The following is a 21,004-nucleotide window of genomic DNA, read 5'->3' on the forward strand; positions in this document are numbered from 1 at the left end:
CTCTGCTGGCCCCACCAGCCAACTTTAAGCAAATCCTGTATCCAAGGGATCCCTGGGTGGCTCAGCAGTTTAGCGCCTGCCTTTGGATTGGGTCATGATCCTGGGGTCCCAGGATCGAGTCCCACATTGGGGTCCCTGCATGGAGCCTGCTTCTCCCTCTGCCTGTGTCTCTCCCTGTCTTTCTCTCTCTCTGTATCCTTCATGAATAAATAAATAAAATCTTTAAAAAAAAAAATCCTGTATCCAAGAAGCTGTGGGTGGCACAAGTCTGGGTTGGGGAAGCGTGCCCTGCAAAAGAAGAGGGCATCTGGCCAGATGTGGCTGTGACAGTTTGTAGGGCTGTGCTCCCCAGGGAGCACTTGGGGCCGAGGAGATCAAGGCATTTCCTGGAAGTGGTGGAACTGAGCCTGAAGGAGGGGTGAGGTTTTTTAGAGTCAGGTAGGGGGAACAGCCTGAGCAGAAACCCTGAGGATTAGCGCAGGAATAGACCCGTCTGGCTGGTAGGAGGCAGAAGGGAGGGTGGGCTGGGGCAGGCTCTCTGGGGCCTGTAGTGGCTGGTCCCTCCCCGACCTGCTCTTTGGGGGGGGGGGGTGAAACCCTTGGGGAATCAGGAGGCCACCCCACACATAGAAAACACACACCCTATGGGAGGAAGTCACTGAGCTTGGTGGGGAGGGGACGGGCAGGACAGGGCAGCCAGAGCCTGTCTCTGTCACTGTGAGCTGAGCTTCTGTGTTACATGACTCTCACTGAGTGTGGCCGTTACTAGGGCTATGTGTGTGTGTGTGTGTGTGTGTGTGTGTGTGTGTGTGTCCATGTCCCTGAGGCTGTGTTATGTGAGTGGGGTGGGAGCAGGGGTGAGGGGAGGTGTTGCTAGGCAGGGTCTGGCTGCCCTGAGTCCACACAGAGTGCAGGATTCCCAGTGTGCTGGGGGAGCGTGCTTCTAGAGAAAACCAACCTTGGACATCCACCGCTTCCCACGTGTGCACACACAGCCTCCAGGGGACCCTGGGCTTGCAAGAGGAAAGGCAGGAGGACTGTTGAGAGCTCCTCTTTCCCCCTTGTTCCCCTTCCTCCTCCCTCAGCCCCCAGGAGGGACTGGGCCAGGCTGCTGGGAAGGACAACAGGAGCTGAGTCTGGAGCCCACCCCTGCCTTTAGCATGGGCGCCTGGAAGCCATTAGGGGCCTGGGTGGCGCCGGCCCTGCCCCTGCATGACAGGCTGGAGATTCCTGGAAGGAGCCCGCCCCCATCCCGCTGAGCACCATGCCAGGCCTGGAGGCTTCCAGAGGCAGAGAGGATATGGCATCGGGCCCCCTCCCTGCCACCCTCTCAGTTTAGGGGCAGCCAGGAGGGCCCAGCGGACAGAGCCTGGAGGACCCTCCCACCAGTCCCCATGACCAGCGCAGCTGTGGTGGTCGCCAGGCTAGCACTGGGATTTCCTGGCTCCTCCCCTCCCCCTCAGGCTCTCACATTGTTTTTCTTTTCCAAGACCTTCTTGTGGAGCTGGGCCAGGAAAATGGGGAGAGGAGTGTGAGTGCCTGTATGTGTGTCTGTGTGTGGCCAAGTTCATCTCAGGGATGAGTATCTGCAGTCTCTCTGTGTGTATCCATCTGTCTGTTGGCATGTGTCTGTCGTCGGGCACATCTGTGACTCTGTATCTCCAGGTGAGCACCTCTGTGCATCCATATAGCTGTATGTGCATATAGGTCCATCTCCGAGGATATGTGTGTCTCCTCATGTCTTCGTATCTGTGTGTATGTGTGTGGGATTACCTGTGTGTCTGCAGGGTGTGCAGAGATGTCTGAATGCAGATGGCATCTGAGCCTGCCACCTCACTGCACAGACGGGGAGACTGAGTCAGAAGGCATGCAGCCTGCCAGCAAGTTAGTGGCATACAGGGAGCTAGAACCTAGATCTGTGTGGCCGTGTCTGGGTCTGTAACTTTGTCTGTGCAGGTGTTAGTGGCATTGAGACATACACGTTTGTATGTATGAAAACTATGGGTGGTGACAAAGTATCACCAAATACTCAAGTGTCCCCCACTTGGACTAGTAAAATGCAAATTCCCAGCCCCATGCCTACTGACCAGGAGTCTTAGTGGGGGAGAGGGGGAGGGAGGGCCCAGGAACTGCATTTTAAGCAAGTGTCAAAGTGAATCTGAAGGATCCCTTCCTTAATCAAGCCCACTGGTCTACCTCACCCCCACCCCCATTCTACAGGTAAAGAAACTGAGGCCCAAAAGGGGGCAGTGGCTTACATGAGGTTGGTGACAGAGCTGCGCCTAGAACTGATGCCTGGTGGAGGCAGACAGTTAACAAACAGCAAACAGACTAGAGAAATACAGTAGGATCACTGGGCAGCACCAAGATGCTAACAGTCGTGGACTTAAACTGATGCCAGGTCCACGTGGTGGTGAAAGCTGCCATGCCTGCTCAGATAGGTGAAGGCAAGACAGGCAGAGCAGTGGAGTGCCCTGGACTGGCATTGTCCAGAGGGAACAGGACAGAAGAGGGTCCTGGGTCACTGAAGGCATTGGCCGGGAAAGATTAGGGTCATGGAGTGGGAACTGGGCAAGGGGACAGGGGCTGGGGTGGGCGGCTCGGACAGTGAACAAATGGTGGGATCAGGTGGCCGTAGCTCCTCTTGGGATTGAAGAGTTTTTGGAGTTGGACTCCTAGAGGGAGTGAACGTGGACTTGATGCCAGAGAGGGGTCACAACTGTTGCCAACAACAAAGGGTGTGGCCTCTGACATGGTCAGGTTTGCATTTTTAAAAACTCACTCTGGCTGCTGCTGTTTAGAACAGATTTGAAAAAGGCACAGCTTGCCAGGGGACAGGGCAGGGAGGCGGTGGCTGGGGTCGCCCAGGTGGGAGGTGGTGTGGTGGCCTGGACAGCTTAGTGGCAGCATGGCTGGAAGGTGGATAGCTCCTTGTGATGTGTGGCAGACAGACCCACAAGACTTGGAGGTGGCAGGGTGGAGAGGGAAAGCAGATTCCAGAACATCCTCCAGAGCATGAAAGAGGGAAAAAGGGCTCTTCTCCCAGGGGGGGGCATCCAGAAGGAGGAGCTGGTTGTGGAGGGAATAGAGAAGAGTTCCAGTTTGACCAGTCTGAGTCTGAGTTATCTGAGGGGCAGCCAAATAGAGATGAGGGGTAAGGGGGTGGTGTCTGGAGGGCAGCCTGGCTGGAAAGAGAGATTTGGGGTTGTTAGGACACGGTGCCGTGGCTCAGGAGAGGGCAGCGAGAGAAAAGGGGGCCCAAGACTAGATGACACCAGCACTCAACAGTGAGCCCAGATTGCCACAGGAAGGCTGGTGGGAACAGCTGGAGAGTAGGAGAAAGACCAGAGAGCATGGCAGCCCAGGGAAGAGACTGATGCAGGGAAGCAGGAGGGACTGACGGTGCCCACAGCCAGAGAGGGCACCCTGGCGGGGGCTGAGACTTGCCCCATGGGCAGCATGGCTGGACGCCAGCCTGCTGGGGCCTGGAGAGAGAGCAAGGGAGACCAAAAGGGTAGATGGGCCTCGAAGAGAAGGAGAGAGGAAGCAGGGAGGGAGAAGATTGTGCCAGAAGGGACTCAGGCAGGGGTGAGGCCCCCTGAAGAGGGCATCCATGTCAGGGATGGGAGACACTTTGACCCAAAGAGGGAGAGCCCTTCCATCTTCTTAGGGGCAGAGAGGAGGAGGCCATGGGCCTGGGGGCAGGGCCCGGAGGGCGTGCCAATCTGATAGCTTCCCATTTCACTGTGAACTGTAACATTAGGTCACCTGCTGAGAGTGAGGGGTTAGAGGTGAGAGGAGGGTGGAAAGGGGACAGAGATAGTAAGCGAGGCATGCTGGAGCAGCCGGCGCTGAGGCACTTTGCTGTGGTGCTGGGAGCCCTACCAGCGACGCACTGCAGAGGAAGAGCTGGTCGTTGGGGCAGAGTCTTGGGATTGGGGGTGAGGATTTGTGGGACAGGCTCAGCTCAATAGGGAAGGGAGAGTGTGACATCCCAAGGGGCTGCTGGTGGTGGTGGTCCACGCAAGACCACAGTGGAGGGAGAGGGGGACAGAGAGGAGGAGGACCTGTGACTCACTTTCCTTTAAAGTGATGTGGCTGATGAATAGCAGAGCCCAGCGATGGGACCCCTCACCACACTGCACACCCACTGGTCCCCACCCCTGCCATCTAGACACCCATCAGAACACCAGAGCATGCATTGCTTTCACCATACTCTTACCAGTGTTTGCATTTGGGCTCCTAGATACCGCATCTGGAATCACATGTGGGCTTGAACCTTTCCGAGCCTCCTCTTTCCTCTGGCGTAAATGGCAGTCTCTTCCTTGAGTCTATTGAGAGGAATAAATGAGATAGTCCACATAAGGCCGTGGGCGTGGCACCTGGCCTGTAGTTGGCCCTCTACAAATGTCATCGTCATTGTCATCATATGCTGGGACAGAAACAGTGGCCAAGAGCCAGCCCTGCACTCAGCAAACCCACAGCCTGGGGTGAGGATGGGGAGCAGGCAGGGAAACAGATAAATGGTAGGTGAGGTTGGTCACACTACTAATGGAGGCACAGGCGTGGCTGGCCACCTGGCTTCAGGTGGTCCCGGAGGACTTCCAGGAGGAGTGGTATCTCATAAATTTTAAGGATGAGAAGAGTTAGCTCAGCGCAGAAAGAGGCAGGGAGGGGACTCCTGGGAGTAATGTCGGTGTGCAAGCATGCTGCACTTGGGGTGGAGATGGGGGGGCCATTCGCTCTGTGAAATGCGACTTAGAAGTCAAGGACAGCAGCAGATCAGGGTTTTGATGGGCTGCCTTGGCCGCAGGATGAAGGGACTGGAGGGGGTGTCTGGAAGCCGGGGAGGAAGCGGCCACAGCCCTTGCCCACCACCACGCCTCCCTGGGGCCTTCCCTGGAGCAAACCGCGCCCTCCCCGTATGGACAGATGGGGGCCACGACCTGCTAACGGTTGCGTTCTCCGACAGGTCCGAGGAGGAGGCGTCCCGCCCCGGGCGGCGGCCGGGAGAGCGGCGGGGACCGGTGGCCGTCGTCATGCACACCCGGCCGCCCCCGCGCCGCCGCTGAGCCCGCCCCGAGGTGGACCCCGGGGCCCGCCCGGCCGGCCGCACCATGAGCCACGGGCCCAGCCCCCGGCTGGCCGAGTCTCCGCAGCTGTCCAAGGGCAGCCTGCTGACCATCCTGGGCAGCCCGTCGCCCGAGCGCGGGGGCCCCGCCGACTCGCTGCCGCCCACGCCGCCCAGCGGCACGCCCTCGCCGGGGCCGCCGCCCGCGCTGCCGCTGCCGCTGCCGCTGCCGCCGCCGCCCGCGCTGCTGGCCGACGGGGACTGGGAGAGCCGCGAGGAGCTGCGGCTGCGGGAGCTGGAGGAGGCGCGCGCGCGGGCGGCGCAGATGGAGAAGACCATGCGCTGGTGGTCCGACTGCACGGCCAACTGGCGCGAGAAGTGGAGCAAGGTGCGCGCCGAGCGCAACCGCGCCCGCGAGGAGGTGCGCCAGCTGCGCCAGCGCCTCGACGCGCTCACCAAGGAGCTGGCGGGCGCGCGGCGCGAGCGCCAGGAGGCGCAGGGCGAGTGCGAGGCGCGGGGCCGCGAGCTGGCGCGGCTGCGGGGCGCCCGGGGGGCCGCCGACAGGACGCCCGACGGGCCGGAGCCCGAGCCCGAGCCTGAGCGGGAGCAGGAGCCGGTGCGCGACGTCGGGGCCGAAGCGCCCGCCGGCAGCCAGGTGCGCGGCGCGGGTGGGGCTGGCGAGGAGGCGGGCTCGTGGCAGGGCCTGGGCGCTGGGGGCCCGAGGGCGGAGGGCGGGGCCGCGAGGGGGACCCGGAGGGCTCGGTCGCCCGGGAGGCTTCACTCTCCTGCATCGCCTCCGCTGCGCCGCCGGGACTCAGGGCGCCAGTCTTCTGGCGGCGGTGGAGAGGGTGGAGAGGCCTGGGACCTGGTGTTCTCCACTCCTGCGCCTAAGCAGCCAACAGAACCCTAGAATCGCCCCTTCGGGACAGCAGCCGATGGGAGCACCTGCCTGGTAGGCATCCGTTAGCCGCAGAACTGAGTCCATTCCTTCTTTCAACTTGAATGGGTGGGGAGGTGGTTAGGAGTCAACATTTACAACCGCATCAGTCAAAGCCTGAGAGGTGGAGGTTGTTAGGGTACTAGAAGCACAGAGAAGGTCCCTGAACCAGGCTCTGGGGAGGGGGCTTCACACAAGCTTTCCTAGAAGAGGTCCCATTCAAGCTGATGGGAACGAATTAGCTGGAAATACGCAAGCTGGCTTTCTAGGCATGCAAAAGCCCAGAGCCGGGGAATGACAGCTCCCATCATCCTGTGGGCACCTACAGAGAGCACTACGCTGGCATGTGCAGGATCTAATTAATCCAGTCACAATCCCAAGAGGTGTTTGCTTTGTGGATGAGCACACTGAGGCACAGAGAGATTAAGTACTAAGGTCTCCCACCTGGTGACTGGAGTGCTGGGTAGTTGAACCCAGGTGACCTCCAAATCAGGATGGCTGGAGCAGGAATGGTGGGTGTGAGGGCAGCGGCCCCTGACTGAGCAGGCCTTCTAAGAGCAGAGTCCAGGCTCAGGTTCCTCCCAGCTCCATCCTCAGGCAGTCCAGCTCCTCCAGCTGAGATTCTTGGCTGCCCCTTCCCCTTCTCTCCCCTCCCCTGCCCAGCCCCTGCCACCCCTGCAGGCTAGAGTGGGCACTGCTGCCTCCTGGTGGCTGATGCCTCCAGTACTCCCAGGCCTGCCTGGTGTCTGGAGGTGGCATTTGTTGCTCTTCTTTGGGACAGATGATGACAGCCCCTGTCAGCTAGCCTCACGGTGCTATTCCTGTCCTGTCCTTGCTGTGGTTGAAAGTTGCATTCCAGGAGCTAGCAGGTGCAGTGGCAGAGGCCTTGGGGTTTTGGTCTGATTCTTTTTCTCCAGCCCAGCCACTTCTGTGTTCTGTGACCCAGAACCAGTCCCTTCTCTCCCTGTTTCCCCATTTGTGAAATAGGGCTTTGAACCAGGTGGCATTTGAGGCCACCACCCAGACTGTGTCTGAGATACATTAGTAGAACCTCTCTTCACAGGTAGTTCTCAGGGCCACTGTCCCCATCCACACAGGGAAACAGGGCCAGACAGGGAAGGAGCTGGCATAGACTCATCTAGAAAGGTCATGGGGGAAGCCAGGCTGGAGGAACAGAGGCCATGGATGTTTCAGATTTGTGGTCAGAGGCAGGCCTGGGGTGCAGCAGGGGCAAGGCTGGATGGGCAAAGGGGAATAAGAAGCCGGGGGGATGGGGGAAAGGGTGGTGCTTGGCACTGAGTCAATAGTCTTTTTTTTTTTTTTTTTTTTTTTTTTGAGTCAATAGTCTTTCACTACTTCCTGTCTAGGAGCTGGTTCTGCTCACAGGGGTTGCTTTCCTGTGCATCTTTTATGTCACCTACTTTCCAGTACCTTAGCGTTTGCTCCTAAAGAATGGAATCTTAGAGCCAGAATTCCTTTTGAGGAAATCTAGTTCCTATCCATTGTAGGAGTCCCTGTTTCTGCATCCATTCACATCAGGTCCCACCATATGTTTGCATACTTCCAGTGACAGGGAGCTTACCACCTTTCCTGGGAAATCTCCTAAGATAACAGGGAACTTTGGTGGCTGACTCTGTATGCAGTTCCAGGAGGTGAAAGGGAGAGGCCCAGTAGAGGGGATGGAGAGGCAGGCTCCAAAAGAGGAAATTGGGGCCCACAAGGGCTGTGTGACTTGCCCAAGGTCAGGACCTAGGAAAGTTCATGAAGTCGGCAATGGGGGGTGAGGGCTCAGCAGCCACCGGTCCATCCTCCACCTTGGTCTCTACAGGAGCTGGAGCTAGTGGAGAGCCTGCTGAAGAACAGACCAGAGGAGCCTGATGGCTGCTGGGAGGCACGAAGCATGGGGGCCGGGGTCCCACGGAGCAGCTCAGGCCGCCAGGAGCGCAGCCGGCTACCCTGGGAAGACACAGCCACCATTGAGGAGGATACATCCAAGTTGACTGCCCTGCGGCTGCGGTTGGATGAGTCCCAGAAGGTGTTGCTCAAGGAGCGAGAGTGAGTTCCAGGAGGGAAACAGGGCCTGGGCGGGGGGGTGGGGGGAGGCACACCAAGGCACCATCAGGATCACAGGATGAAAATCCATGTCATGGAACATGAGACTTGCTGAAGGTGAAGGGCACTATTTAGGCTTGGAATTTTGGAGCAATGTACTGTAACTGGAGCACCCAGTGCAAGTTTTGTGTTGTTAATTTAAATAATATGTATCGTGCATTTGTTCTGGGTCAGACCTGGAATTAGCAGTGAGGATATGGCTATAATTGAACCCAAGCCCTCCCCACCCCCCGCCTCATGGAGCTTCTGTCCTAGTGGGGAGACAGTGTCATGGGCAAAGGTAAAAGCAGGGAAGGGAGGGTCAAGGAGGCTGAAGGGTTGCAGATGGGAATTCAGGTTTGGACTAGTTGAATTTGAGATGACAGGGAGGCAGCTGGGTACATGAATGAGTCTGGACTTCATGAGGGAGATCTGGGCTGGAGGTAAAAACACAGGAGTCAGCAGTGAATAGGTGATTTCAAAAGCTGTGAGCTGGGTGAGGGAGGTCAGAGGATGTGGCCCTGGAGTCAGCCAGAGTTTAGAGATCAGAGAAAGAGCCAAGCGGCAGAGGAAACAGGAGAAGGGAGTCTGGGAAGGGTCAGGGAAACCAGGCGCACTGTGTTCATGGAGGAGGGAGTGAGCAACTGATCAAGGAAGAAGAGGGCTAAGCACTGACCAGCAGATTTAGAATATGGAGGTCACCAGTGACCTTGATCAAGGGACAGGCCTGATTATAATGAACATTTTGTAACACCCCCTTTTCTGTCTAGAAATTAAACGCATGGATAGTATGAAGACAGAGATCGGGAGACGCCTGTCTGGCTCAGGCAGTGGAGCAAGCAACTCTTGATATGGGGTTGTGAGCTCAAGTCCCATGTTGGGCAGAGAGCCTACTTTAAAAAAAAAAAGGCAAAGATCAGGGGGATGCTTCTGTAAGTCAAAGAACACCAGAGATGGCCCGCAGACTCCCAGAAACGAGAGGACAGGCTCCCTCTCATGGGCCTTAGACAGAACCAGCCCTGCAGACTGACCGCTTGAGCTTAGACTTCTAGCCACCAGGACTGCAAGACCATAAATTTCTGTTTAAGCAAGACGGGCAAAAAGCAATCTGTTTCACTAACCCGAAAGATAAAGCATAAATGAAGGGTGTTTGTTTGTTTGTTAATTTTTTTTAAATTTATTTATGATAGTCACACACAGAGAGAGAGAAAGAGGCAGAGACATAGGCAGAGGGAGAAGCAGGCTCCATGCACCAGGAGCCCGACGTGGGAGTCGATCCCAGGTCTCCAGGATCGTGCCCTGGGCCAAAGGCAGGCGCCAAACCGCTGCACCACCCAGGTCCCATAAAGGGTGTTTGTAACCAAATATATATAATGTGATGTGGACATGCTCAGGCCCAGCTCCACTAGAGGAAATAACGAAGTGTAGTTGTTCTTTGAACAATGTTGGGGTCAGGGGCACTGACAACCCCCCTCGTGCAGTTGAAAATCTGACTCCCTAAAATTTGATCCCCCCAAAACTTTACTAATAGCCAATTGTTGGCCAGAAGCCTTACTGGTAATATAAATAGTCGATCAACATGTATCGTGTGTATTCTATGTATTATGTGCTGTATTCTTACAAGAAAGGAAGCTAGAGGAAAGAAAACATTTAGAAAAAGAAAAATACGATGCCGTACTGTATTTATCAAAACGACCCACGTGTATATGGACCCATGTGGTTGAAACCCACGGTGTCCAAGAGACAGATGTAGTCAGAATCTGGTGCCTTTCCAAAGAAGGGTGGTGACGATAACCCTCCCAGCAGGTACTCCCAGCATAGTGCGCCCTCAGAGTCAGGCGTTGTGTGTATGGGCTCACCTCCCAGGACAGCCACAAAAACTGCAGGTGTAGATTGTGGGGTCGGCCACTCAGATACACCAGTGCCGTCATGGTGGTGACAAGATTTCCTGAGAGTAACGGCCTTTCTGAACAAAGTTCTGAACAAAGCAAAGCCCAACATTCCCTCAGTTTACACACCGATTCTGTTCCTGGGGAAACGCTCTGTTAGTACAAAAGATACTTTCTGTTTATATGTAAATCAGAGTGAAGGTCTAGGCTCAGATGATTTTCACCCCCAGGGATGTCCAACAGGACATGCACATGTTACATGGGGATGCAAGATAATTCCGGGGTGGGTGGGATGGCCCTTGGCATTCAGTGCAGGACAGAGGCAACCCTCATCCCCGCCCACTGAGTGACCCAGTCATGCCTGATTACCAGAAATGCCTCCTAGAGGGTGGCATTGTCTCCTCTGAGAAGCCCATGTGAGAGGCGTGAAATGTCCGGTTCCCCGAGAGGGAGGGCTGTCAGGAGGCAAGCATGCTGAAGAGTAAGAATAAATATAGCTGTTAGTTGAGCACCTACTGTGTGCCAGGGGCCAGGTCTCATGCTCTTTACCCACAGCATCTCATTCATGCACAGATCAGAGTGCAGAGTGGGGATCATAGGAGACCATCCCCCCAACCCAGTGATAATGACCAGAGGTGACCCCTCCATCCAAGACCCACTGGACCATGTTTTCCAGCTTTTCTGACCCCAGGACTGTGCCTTACAGGCAACCACAGTACATACAAGAACAGAGGTCATATTTGGCTGTTGAGCCTGAGACTCTTACGCAGGGATGACCAATGCCCTGGAGTCCCGGTGACCTGCCCACTTGTGAGTTGGGCATCCGCAATTGTACAGGGGGTCAGAGGTGGACAGCTCCAGAAGGAATGCAAAATTGGCATGCCTGCCATAGTATGGGGTGCCAGGGCCTTGAATGCTGAGGCAAAGACTTCGGACACAGACTGTACTGGTGTAGGCTGCACAGGAGGACTCTCAGCAGAGAGCCTCAGTGGGCCCTCCCCATGTCTGTCTCTCCTCTTCCTCTCTCCAGGGATAAACTGACACTGAGCAGGAACATTGAGAAGCTGGAAGGGGAGCTAAGCCAGTGGAAGATCAAGTACGAGGAGCTGAACAAGACCAAGCAGGAAATGCTCAAGCAGGTGAGTCTCAGAAACAGTGGTCTTCCTAGAGGAAGCAGCACCGCACTGTTGAATTTCAGCAGTGGGAGAAAGAAGGGAGTTTGGTCATTCCCTGTCAAACGCTGGCCATGAGCCACATGCTATCCTGAGTGCTCGAGCAGGCTGTGTCCCTGTTTTCAGAAGCTTACCTTGGGGAGGGAGGGGCTGTGGAGTGGGGCATGGAGATCCCAACAGTAACTGGGCAGGTAAATTCATAAAATATGAAGGAGTCAGACAGGATAAGGGAGCTGGGATGGCAGGTCAAGAATGCCATGTCTAAAAAAATAAGAAAATAAAATAAAATGACAAAGCAGTAAATAAATAAATAAAAAATGAAAATTAAGGGGGAAAAAAAAAAAAAGAATGGCCTCTCCCAGAAGGTGACATTTAAGGCAAGACCTAAAGAAGCCACCCTTGTGAGGGATGAGGTCACCAGGGAACCAGACCTCACTGGACTTCCTCAACCAGGCTGAAGGGGACAAGTCTGGATGGAGGATTCACCGAGTCTAGTGTGTGCTCCCTGTCACTCCTGCCTCGGGGCAGTCAAGGACGCTGGACCCTGAGGTCCCCATTTTGTAAATGACAAAACTGAGGCGCCAGCTGGCAGAGGGCCTGCAGTATGGGGACTCGGCCAGCGGGGCCCCCTGGGTGGCTGCCCCTGCCTCCCGTGCAGGCCCCCGTGGCCACCAGGGGGCGCGGCCACCTGGGGAAAGTCTGCAGGACCCGGGACATTTCCAGAAGGTGCGCGGAGATGCCAGCCCTCAGAGCCTGGAACTGCCCTGGAAGCAACTGACACTGTCTCATGGTAGACTCTCTTAGGGAAGACCCTAAAACGCTCGCCCTCCTCAAGTGACATCTTGGGGAGCAGGGGGGCAGAAATCTGCCTTTTGAGTCTTTTCAAATGATGAACCATTTGCAGAAAAGTGAATAAAGCATGAGTGCTCAGTTTAGCAGATAATTCTAAAGATTCTCCTTTGTAACTGGCTTCTTTTCCTCAGTGTCGTGGATTTGGGGCTCGTCCCCACCATCACACAGAGTGATAGTTTGTTGGTTTTCTTCATGCACGGCACATGCGCAGTGCAGGGCCTACACCATGTGGCCACCACTGCAGGCAATCCTGATGTGGCCAAGCCCGCACCCACACGCAGACCCTGTTCGGATCCACCAGGCGCATTCAGCCAGTTCACAGGGCCACCCAGTGCCAAGGCCACATAGGGATACAAAGGTGGACACACAAGCTCTCTGTCCTCCCGAGCTCACATCCTGGTGGGGAATGGGACGGACAAGAAAGGAGGCACCACTTGTAGTCAGGGAGGGTGAAAGAGGCCTCCCTGAGGAGGGGGCATCTAGGCCAAGGCCCAAGAACTGTGAAAAGTCAACCCTGTAAAAAAAATAATTAAAAAATAAAATAATAAAATAAAATAATAAAATAAAATAAAAATAATCCTGGAAAGAGTACACCAGGTAGAGAAAACCGTATATGCAAAGGCCCAGGGGTAGACAGGAACTCGGTGTGTTTGTGGACTCGAGGCTGGAGCACAGTGAACTAAGGGGAGAAAGGAGAGATGGGCAAGAGTCCAGCCATATTTGTGAGAGCATAGAAAGGAGTCGAGCCTTATCCTAAGGAACCCAGGGATGGGAATACAATTGGATTTATCTTTTTAAAGAGCTCATTCTGGGCTGCTGTTGTGGAAGATGGGGTGACAGGAGCCACGAGTGGACTCTGGGAGGCAGATGGTCATGAGGTAGGAGGAAGTGGCACAAGCAGGCAGATTTAGGCTCTGTCCTGGATACCCAGGGGTGCGTCTGGATTTCACATCAGGCTCCTTGCTGAGCGCTCCTGCCCCAGCACCCATGACCCTGGAGCCGGTTCCAGGGGTGTACCCAGGTGCTTGTCACAGAACCGGGCTATGCTGTGTCCTGCAGCTCAGCATCCTGAAGGAGGCCCACCAGGACGAGCTGGGTCGCATGTCCGAAGACCTGGAGGACGAGCTAGGTGCACGGTCCAGCATGGACAGGAAGATGGCTGAGCTGAGGGGTGAGGTGAGGCCACCGGCAGGACCCGGATGGGCTTGGGGCTGGTGTGGGGAGGTAGGGGGGTGGGGGGCCGGGGCCTTGCCTCCATCAGCCAACCATCCAGAAGAGGGCAAGAACCAGGTCTGTGTGCTGAGGTGAGGGCCAGCCACACCCAGAAGGTGCTCCGGTCTGTGGGCGGGCTGCAGGGGACAGTGGGCCTCTCTCCCACACAGGGACCAGGGGACCAGAAGCACCCCCACATCCTGCACACCATGAAACCAGCCCAGGTTAATTATAGCTGCTGCAGCTGGATCTGCTTCCTGGAGCCAAAAATGGCTCCAGGAGGACGAGGAGGAGGGGGAGCGGGGGGGCAGGGGGGAGGCAGCTCAGGCCCTCCTGTGCCCCCTTCCCCCTGGAGCCCTGACCCTGTCCTGCCCTGCGGTAGATGGAGCGGCTGCAGGCAGAGAACGCCGCTGAGTGGGGTCGCCGTGAGCGGCTGGAGACTGAGAAGCTAGGCCTGGAACGGGAGAACAAGAAGCTGCGGGCACAGGTGGGGGACCTGGAGGAGGCACTGGCCCGACGGCGGAGGCAGACGGCCAGCGCACTGGACTGTGACCTGCGGGCCAGCCAGGCCGCACTTTTTGAGAAGAACAAGGTGGGGGAGTGGGTGGTACGGCTGGGGCCGGGCGGGGGGCTGGGGCAGCCCCCACTGCAGCCAGGGCCAAGCACCCACTGTGTCCAGCTCCAGCCCACGGGCCGGCTGAGGTAGAGGTGGTGCCGGCCCTGGACCCCGGTGGGCCCCGTGCCCGTGCTCGATGTTCACTCTGGCACGGAACCCACCGCATCGGCCGCACGTCTGCAGAGCCCCTGCTGTGTGTAGGCCTCATTCTGGGCGTGGGAGGCACACAGAGAACCGACAGGTACCCCCTGACACCGTCCTCCCCGCAGGAGCTGGCAGACCTGAAGCACGTGCACGCCAAGCTGAAGAAGCAGTTTCAGGAGAAGGTGGCCGAGTTGGCACACGCCAACCGGCGAGTGGAGCAGCACGAGGCAGAAGTGAAGAAGCTGCGGCTACGGGTGGAGGAGCTCAAGAAGGAGCTGGCCCAGGCCGAGGACGAGGTGAGCACCCACTGGGGCCCAAGGGTGGCCTCATGCCTCAGCTGCGGTAGGTGCGGGGCTGCAGGGGCCGTCCGTGTCACTGTGAGCTGGGACCCCAGTGCCCAGAGGGGCCCAGGGGAGGGTGGGGGGTGGGGGCGGGGGCAGAGATGGCAGCGTCTGGTGGGTGGTAGATAGTGTGCAAAGAAAAACAGACAGGCAGGGTGGATGAGTAGCTGGATAGATTAGTGGAGGGGTGAGTGGGTGGACATGTCGGTGGTCTGTGTAGCACCTAGATGTGGAAATGGAACAAGAAAGTAACTCCACGGATGGATGAACAGATGGCTGAGAAAATAGAGGGCTGGTAGATGAGGAAGGGAGGGGGAGGGGGATGGATGAAATATAACAATAGATGTCTGATAAGTGACTGGATGGGTGATGGATGGGTAGGTGATTGGATGGGTAGATGGGTGGATAGGGGGGTGACTGGAAGGGTGAATGGATGGGTAGGTAACTGGATGGGTGGATGGGTGGATAGATAGGTCTATTGGGTAGGTAACTGGATGGATGAGTGGGTGACTAGATGGGTGGATGGGTAGATAGGTGTGTGGATGGGTGAGTGGATGAGTGGGTGGTTGGGTAGGGGGATGGGGAGATAGTGGTTGGATGGATGGGTGGATAGGTGGATGGATAGGTGGGTGACTGGATGAATGACCAATGAGTATATGGATTCATGAGTATATAGATGCACGGAAAAGATAGATGACTGTGGACAGTGGAAAGATGGCTAGATAACTAGGTTGGAACAGCACATAGAAGGGTGAATGGACAGAAGGGTGGACAGATGGGATGATAGGTGTGTCTAGGAGAGTAGAAGCAGATAGAATGGGGTGAATGGTTGGCCAAGTAGAATAAGCAGTGGCAAGGGGTAGGTAGGTGTCTCCGTGGGCAGATGTTAGTCCACAGATGAATGGTCAGACAAAAAGACCCATAGGGAGAGAGCGGTAGGCGGGCTGATGGCCGAATCAGTAGCTCAGGGTCTCGGAAAATATGTAGATTTGGAAGGCAAGGGTGGCAGGGATGGCAAGGAGCAAAGGGAAGCTTCCTTGGAGGAGGTGGGCCTTAGGTCTGGGCCTCAAGGGACAGACAGGGATTGCTCTTAGGAAAGGCAGAGGAATGGCAGGAGTGGCTGGTCCTGGGCAGACGACAGGCCAGGCTGACCCAAGGTGACCTTTGCACCCTTGGCCCTGCTCCCCCTCCAGCTGGACGAGGCCCACAACCAGGCACGTAAGCTGCAGCGGTCGCTGGACGAGCAGACAGAGCAGAGCGAGAACCTCCAAGTGCAGCTGGAGCATCTGCAGTCCAGGTGGGCGCACAGCCCTGATTGCAGCAGCGGGGATGGGGGCAGGGGCGGAGGGGGGTGGCGTGGCTGCGGGGGCAGGATTCCCAGCCAGGACACAGAAACAGGGCAGGAGACTTCCTCCCGGGTCAAGGTTGACTAGAGGGGAAGGTGGGGAAGGAAGAGACCCAGAACGCCTGGGGCCAGAATCCTGTCCCCTCCAGGCAGGAAGGGCCAGGGCCAGGAAATCAAGGCAGGAAAGTGCAGGAAGTGAGAGCAGCTGAGAGCCCTGCAACCACCTCCTACGTGTGACCTGTGTGACCTGTGACCGGCTAGCAAGCAGGTGGGTGGGTGGTGAGAGGGAAGGAAGGGGAGGCTGGAAAGGTCAGGTCCAAAGGATCTGGGGAGTCAGGGGCAGCAAGAACAAGCAGCCCTCAGGGTCCCCGGGCTGCAGTGAACCCCAAGCCGGCTGGAATCAGAGGGATAGGAGCACAGGGAAGCAGGGAGGAGCCCCAGCCCTCATGGTAGGCCCAACCCATCAGCCAAAGCCTTGGTGAGGAACCAAGGAACGACCAAGGCGTCTCTGGGGGACCCACCCAGCACACTCTTCCTCCCTCCCCTGACCACCCATCCCAATACTCTGTGAGTCGCCCCCTCTCCCTGTACTCTCCCTAGGCCCATAAGGTGACAGAGAGCCAAGTCCAAGGCCCTCCTAAATCCACAAGCACTCCCCACCAGCCAGGGGCGTCAGGACCACTGTGCTGTCTCCCTGTGCCAGGCCCTTACTCGCATCCTCTGATTCCACGGGACAGAGCGACGAAGGCTCTGCAGCCAGACTGCCTGGGTGGGTGGGAATCTACACTTACTAGCTTGGAAATGGTCTGTGTGGTCTTGGGCCACTTGCTTAACCTCTCTGTGTCAGTTTAACTGAGCTTATAAAAGTGCCTGGCACATTGTATGTGCAGAGGACCTGTCAGCTGCTGCTGTTGCTCCTCCCCTCGCATCCAGGGGAGGCTGCTGGGGGCTCTGGTTGGGGGGAGGAGTTGTACTTCTGTTTGGGTCCCACGTTGTACAAGAATCACGCTCCTATGACAGAAGGGAAGTAGAAGATTTTTTTTCTAGAAAGCTGACAGATAAGGAAACTAAGGCCTAAGAGGGTGTTTCCCCGGCCACACAGCTGGCAGGTGGTCCAGCCAGACAGCCCCTCCCCAACCCCACCCCCCAGCCATCACTGCCCCCATTTACAGAGCACATACTGTATGCTGCCATGTGCTGAGAGTGGCTAGGAATACAGACCTGACAGCTGTGTGACGTGGCCAGCCTAGCCTCAGTTTCCCCATCTGCCTGGGGTGATGTCCATAAAATGTTGCATGGGGGCCCAGGCTGCCCACTCTGCGCCCCCACCCAGTCATACCCCCTCAGAGGCCCCGAGCCCCGGGCTTTACCAGGCTTTACCACAGCGTTGGCCACGTTGTTCCGAAGGAGGCAGGCAGGCTGTATGTACCCAGCCTCTCCAGCGCTTCCAACGGGGAGGGCAGGGCTGCCCAGGACCGCTGCCTCGTTTTATTTTCCAACTTTTTGTGCTTTAATGTTCCGGGGACAGCTCACTAAATCACAGCCCGTAATGGAGGCCCCCGCCTGGCCCCCTCCCTGCCGTGTTAATAATTCATGCCTTCCAGTAAGATGGAGCCAAGGCGGCCACTCTGCTGGGGGATGGGCATTTCCTCCACCAGCCCTCATAAACTTTGGCTTTAGGAATTCAGTGTGGGGAAGAACTAGGGTGGAGCACTTTTTCACTGTCATTGGGGATCTAGGGGACTCAGACCCACCACCCCCAAACTCTCTCCCATCGTGGCATAGGTTCGAATCCTAGCAGTACGACCTTTAGTGTCTGCTTTGACTCTGGCCCGGGCCCACTGCAGAGCCCAGCCTCTCTCCCTGCGGTCTAGGGGACTAGGCAAATTACCTGACTGCTCTGTGCCTCAGTTTCCTCGTCTGTAAAACGAGGGTGACAGTAGCACCTCCCTCACCTCAGCGGCTTCCAGGAGGATGCTGTGACATGGGATACTGGAGGGAGAAGGTCCCAGCTGGTGCCTGGCAGCAGGGAAGTGCTAGGGAAGGCTCAGTCACTTGCAGTGTTCCCCCCACCCCCTGTGACAGACTGCCCCCAACCCTCCTGTCCTCCCTCCTGCCTCCTGGCTCCACAGGCTCCGCAGGCAGCAGCAGAACGCACCCCTCTTTGGGAAGATCCGAAGTGCTCGCTTCGGCACCGAGGAGGCTGGGGATGGAGCCAGTGACCTGGATGAAGACGAGGACCTGCAGATCCAAGTGGCCTAGAGCTGCCACTCTAGGACCAGCCTGTGACCACAGGCCCCTTGGTGTCCGGGCTGACCGGCCGCTCCAGCCGAGGCAGCTGCCAGTGCTCCCTGCCATGGCTGTCTTCCTCCTCTCCCAGGGTGGGCACCAATGATCCTGCTCTGGCAACACCCCATGGAAGGGAATCCGTGGCCTGTGTTTTATACATGTACATATGTGTGCGGGGTCCTTGGACCCATTTGGTCTTATAAACACGGGACCACTCCAAGGCCTGGTCTCAGCACCCTGTTCCACCAAGGACCTTCATGCAGGGGTGAGGGGGATGTCAAAGGGGGCCATTGCGGCCTTGACCCAGGCTCCCTCTCTGAACCTTGGGGTCAGGGAGACCTGTTTACAGTACAATGTGATAAACCCAGTCTTTTGTAATAAATGGAGTTTGGGTTCTTGGGGCAGAGTCCTGAGAGTGTGGCAGGTGTGGGTAGGTGATGTAGGGGCGGCCTGAGCTTGCATCTAGCACCCAACCTGAGCTCAGGAACGTCAGGTGACTTAATAAATGAACGAATGTGAGAAACAATGAATGGATGAACACTTGAGCTGCTCAGTGTGAGTGTAAGGAAAAGGTATGGTGTATGTCTAATCTGGAGGAGAGGAGGCAACGATCCTGCACCGGATGGATTCAGATCTCTGCTTCTGCCCCTCACTGGCTGTGCACCCATGGCGAAGTGACTTGACCTCTATCAGCCTCCATTTCCCCATCTACAAATTAGGCGCCTCATACAGCTCTCATGAGAATAGGATGAGTTCATCTGGAACTCAGGGAAGGTTAGTTGTTACTGAAATACTTGAAGGTATGCCCCAGAGAGGAGGGATTTGCCAGCTGGGCTCTGCCACAGGGATGAAGTTTAGGCGACCAAAGTAGGTATAAGCAACAATAAATAAAAAGTTCTTTTATCTTTTCCCCAGCCCTGTTCTAGGTAATGAAATTGCAGGTAGTTTTAATTTTTGATGCTTAATTTCTAAACCCTCTTTAACCAGCAGATTTATATTAAATCCGGGGGAAACTGTTAATCAGAACACAATCGCACACATCATTGAATCTGCCAGGTGAGATGGCATGGAGACACCTGCCTTTAATGAGATGCTTTAGAGGAATCCTCGGCAGCAGGCCTGCTTTCGGCAGAAAGAGGCTGTGTCAGCATTATTTTAGTGGGCAGAAGGGGTGAGTTGCCTGTGCTCAAGTGGTGAGCAAGGAGCATCTGAGGCGCTGAGCAGGGGCCTGGCACCAAAAAGGAGTCCAATTCAATTAGAAAAGGGGCTCTTTGCCTGCAGAGGGGAGCTACCTGCAGTGGGTTTCTTTCTTGTGACCATCTGAGGGGCCCCTAAGGATACAGTGCTGAGACCCAGATGGTGCCAGAGCCCAGCTAGTGATATATATGGGCATCAATCATTTCCCGTGTTGCCACACCCGACCAAGTGATGCTGGTGAAGTGGGGTTTGCTATCCTGGCAGAGAGACCCCAGGTTGCCTCCTGGGCTCTGAGGGGAAAGGAGGGAGTAGGCGAGACCCCGCTGTGGGGAGCCACCCGCTATGGGTCTTTCCTCACAAGCCAGGGCCCCCGACCTAAAGGCTGTGGGAAGAGGACCATTCCTGCCAGTCGTCTTTCTGTTTTCTCTCCCAAACAGGAAGTGGGCCCCAGAAGAGGCTGAAATACTGCCCTTTGACCCCCAGGAGCCAGGCCCTCACTGACGACAGCCCTGGGAGCCACCTCCCCAGGCCGCAGGCGGACCTGCCATTCCCAGACACAGAGCAGATCCGCAGGCACAGCGGGCTCCCCCAGACTCCCTGGCACCTCTGCCGAGAGTGTTGAGCAGGGGCCCCATTCCCGGCCCTGTCTGCGGGCGGGGCCGCTCCTGAGAATGTCAGCCAGGGGAGGGTCTGGCTTCCCACTTCATTGTCCAAGGGAAAACCAAAGTCTCCGGAGGGGAGAGACAGCCACAGACCACAGGGCTGGAAGATTCTCCAGGCTCTTTCGTCCCGTTGTTCTTGGTGGCAGCATCTGCCAACAGAAGCGTCAGCTTTGGCCCCCGTGATGCTTTAAAAACTGTATTAAATGCGTGGTTAATATTAGTAATGGGGAGTTTCGCAGAATAATGCAGGTTTCCTTCTTGTGAGGCATCAGCTCGTCAGACCACACTGGGTTCACCGTCCCGCGTGGCCGTGGCCGCTGGGTGGAGAGGCGGGCGCCGCCCGCAGCCTTGCTCGGCACGCACCTCAACTGTGTTACTGCCTGGCCCCCCAGGCCGTGTGAGGGTTCTTCCTCTGGCCTGATCCGGTCGGCCAGGCAAGGGAGCTGTGACTGGAGAAGGGGAGACGCTGGCCCAAAGTCAGTGCGAGTTCTAGCGGGCCCAGTACGTGTGTCAGGCGTGGGCCCAGAACTCCCCGCAGGGGCGACTGTGGAACACGAAGCCACACGATGTGTTTCACACCCGTCGAGGCCAGTGCTACCACATCTTCCCACTTTTGACCAAGGATGCAAAGCCTCAGAGGGATCAAGTACCATCCCAAGGCCACACAGCTCATTGGTGGGGATGCTGGCACTCCAGGTCAGATGGCTCTGAGGCCTGAGCTCCTGCTTGTGGCCTCTACCCCAACCCTTCCAAGGCAAGGCCCTATGTGGTACAGCCCCTGCCCTCCCCTGCAGCCCCACCACCCTCCATGTCCCCGAAGACCCTGCAGCTCCAACTACACTGAACTTCCTACTGCCACCAGAATTGCCCCTCTCCCATCAAAGCACCCCAGCCCCTCAGAGGTCAGCCTACTTGGCTCATTGGAGTGGTAGTGGGCTGTGCATTTGCTTCTCCCATCCCACCAGCTGCTCCTGGAGGCCAGAGAATCCTGCCAGCAGCCAGCAAGGTAGCCTGGGCTTAGTGGGCATCTTTGAAAGAGGGAAGGGGGAGGGCAGAGAACAGGAGGGAAGGGGAGGGAAGGAGAGAAGATGGATGGCATGGTAGAAGGCTGAAGCCAGAACCACCACCCTCCCCCCCCAACTCCAACCCCACTGCAGGGCCTGCAGGACCAGTCCTGGATGGGTCT

The 21,004-nt window shown here is 56.8% G+C and overlaps 1 protein-coding gene across 2 annotated transcripts; it reads left to right on the forward strand.

The window, feature by feature from the left end:
* Nucleotides 1-4,972: 4,972 nt before the first annotated feature.
* Nucleotides 4,973-18,489, forward strand: CCDC102A (coiled-coil domain containing 102A). 2 transcript variants are annotated; one of them, XM_072826962.1, is made up of 9 exons: nt 4,973-5,726; nt 7,837-8,063; nt 11,019-11,127; nt 13,072-13,188; nt 13,607-13,816; nt 14,110-14,280; nt 15,519-15,622; nt 15,820-15,938; nt 17,803-17,940. In XM_072826962.1, exons 1-8 carry the CDS (start codon nt 5,118-5,120, stop codon nt 15,905-15,907), a joined length of 1,635 nt encoding a protein of 544 aa, XP_072683063.1. In that variant the 5' UTR covers nt 4,973-5,117; the 3' UTR covers nt 15,908-15,938; nt 17,803-17,940. The 2 variants fall into 2 exon arrangements, with proteins under 2 accessions (XP_072683063.1, XP_072683062.1); XM_072826961.1 differs by lacking the exon at nt 15,820-15,938 and having other exon boundaries at nt 17,803-18,489.
* Nucleotides 18,490-21,004: the final 2,515 nt, after the last annotated feature.

The sequence above is a fragment of the Canis lupus genome, chromosome 5 (genome assembly GCF_048164855.1).
Source record: "Canis lupus baileyi chromosome 5, mCanLup2.hap1, whole genome shotgun sequence".
Lineage (NCBI taxonomy): Eukaryota > Metazoa > Chordata > Mammalia > Carnivora > Canidae > Canis > Canis lupus.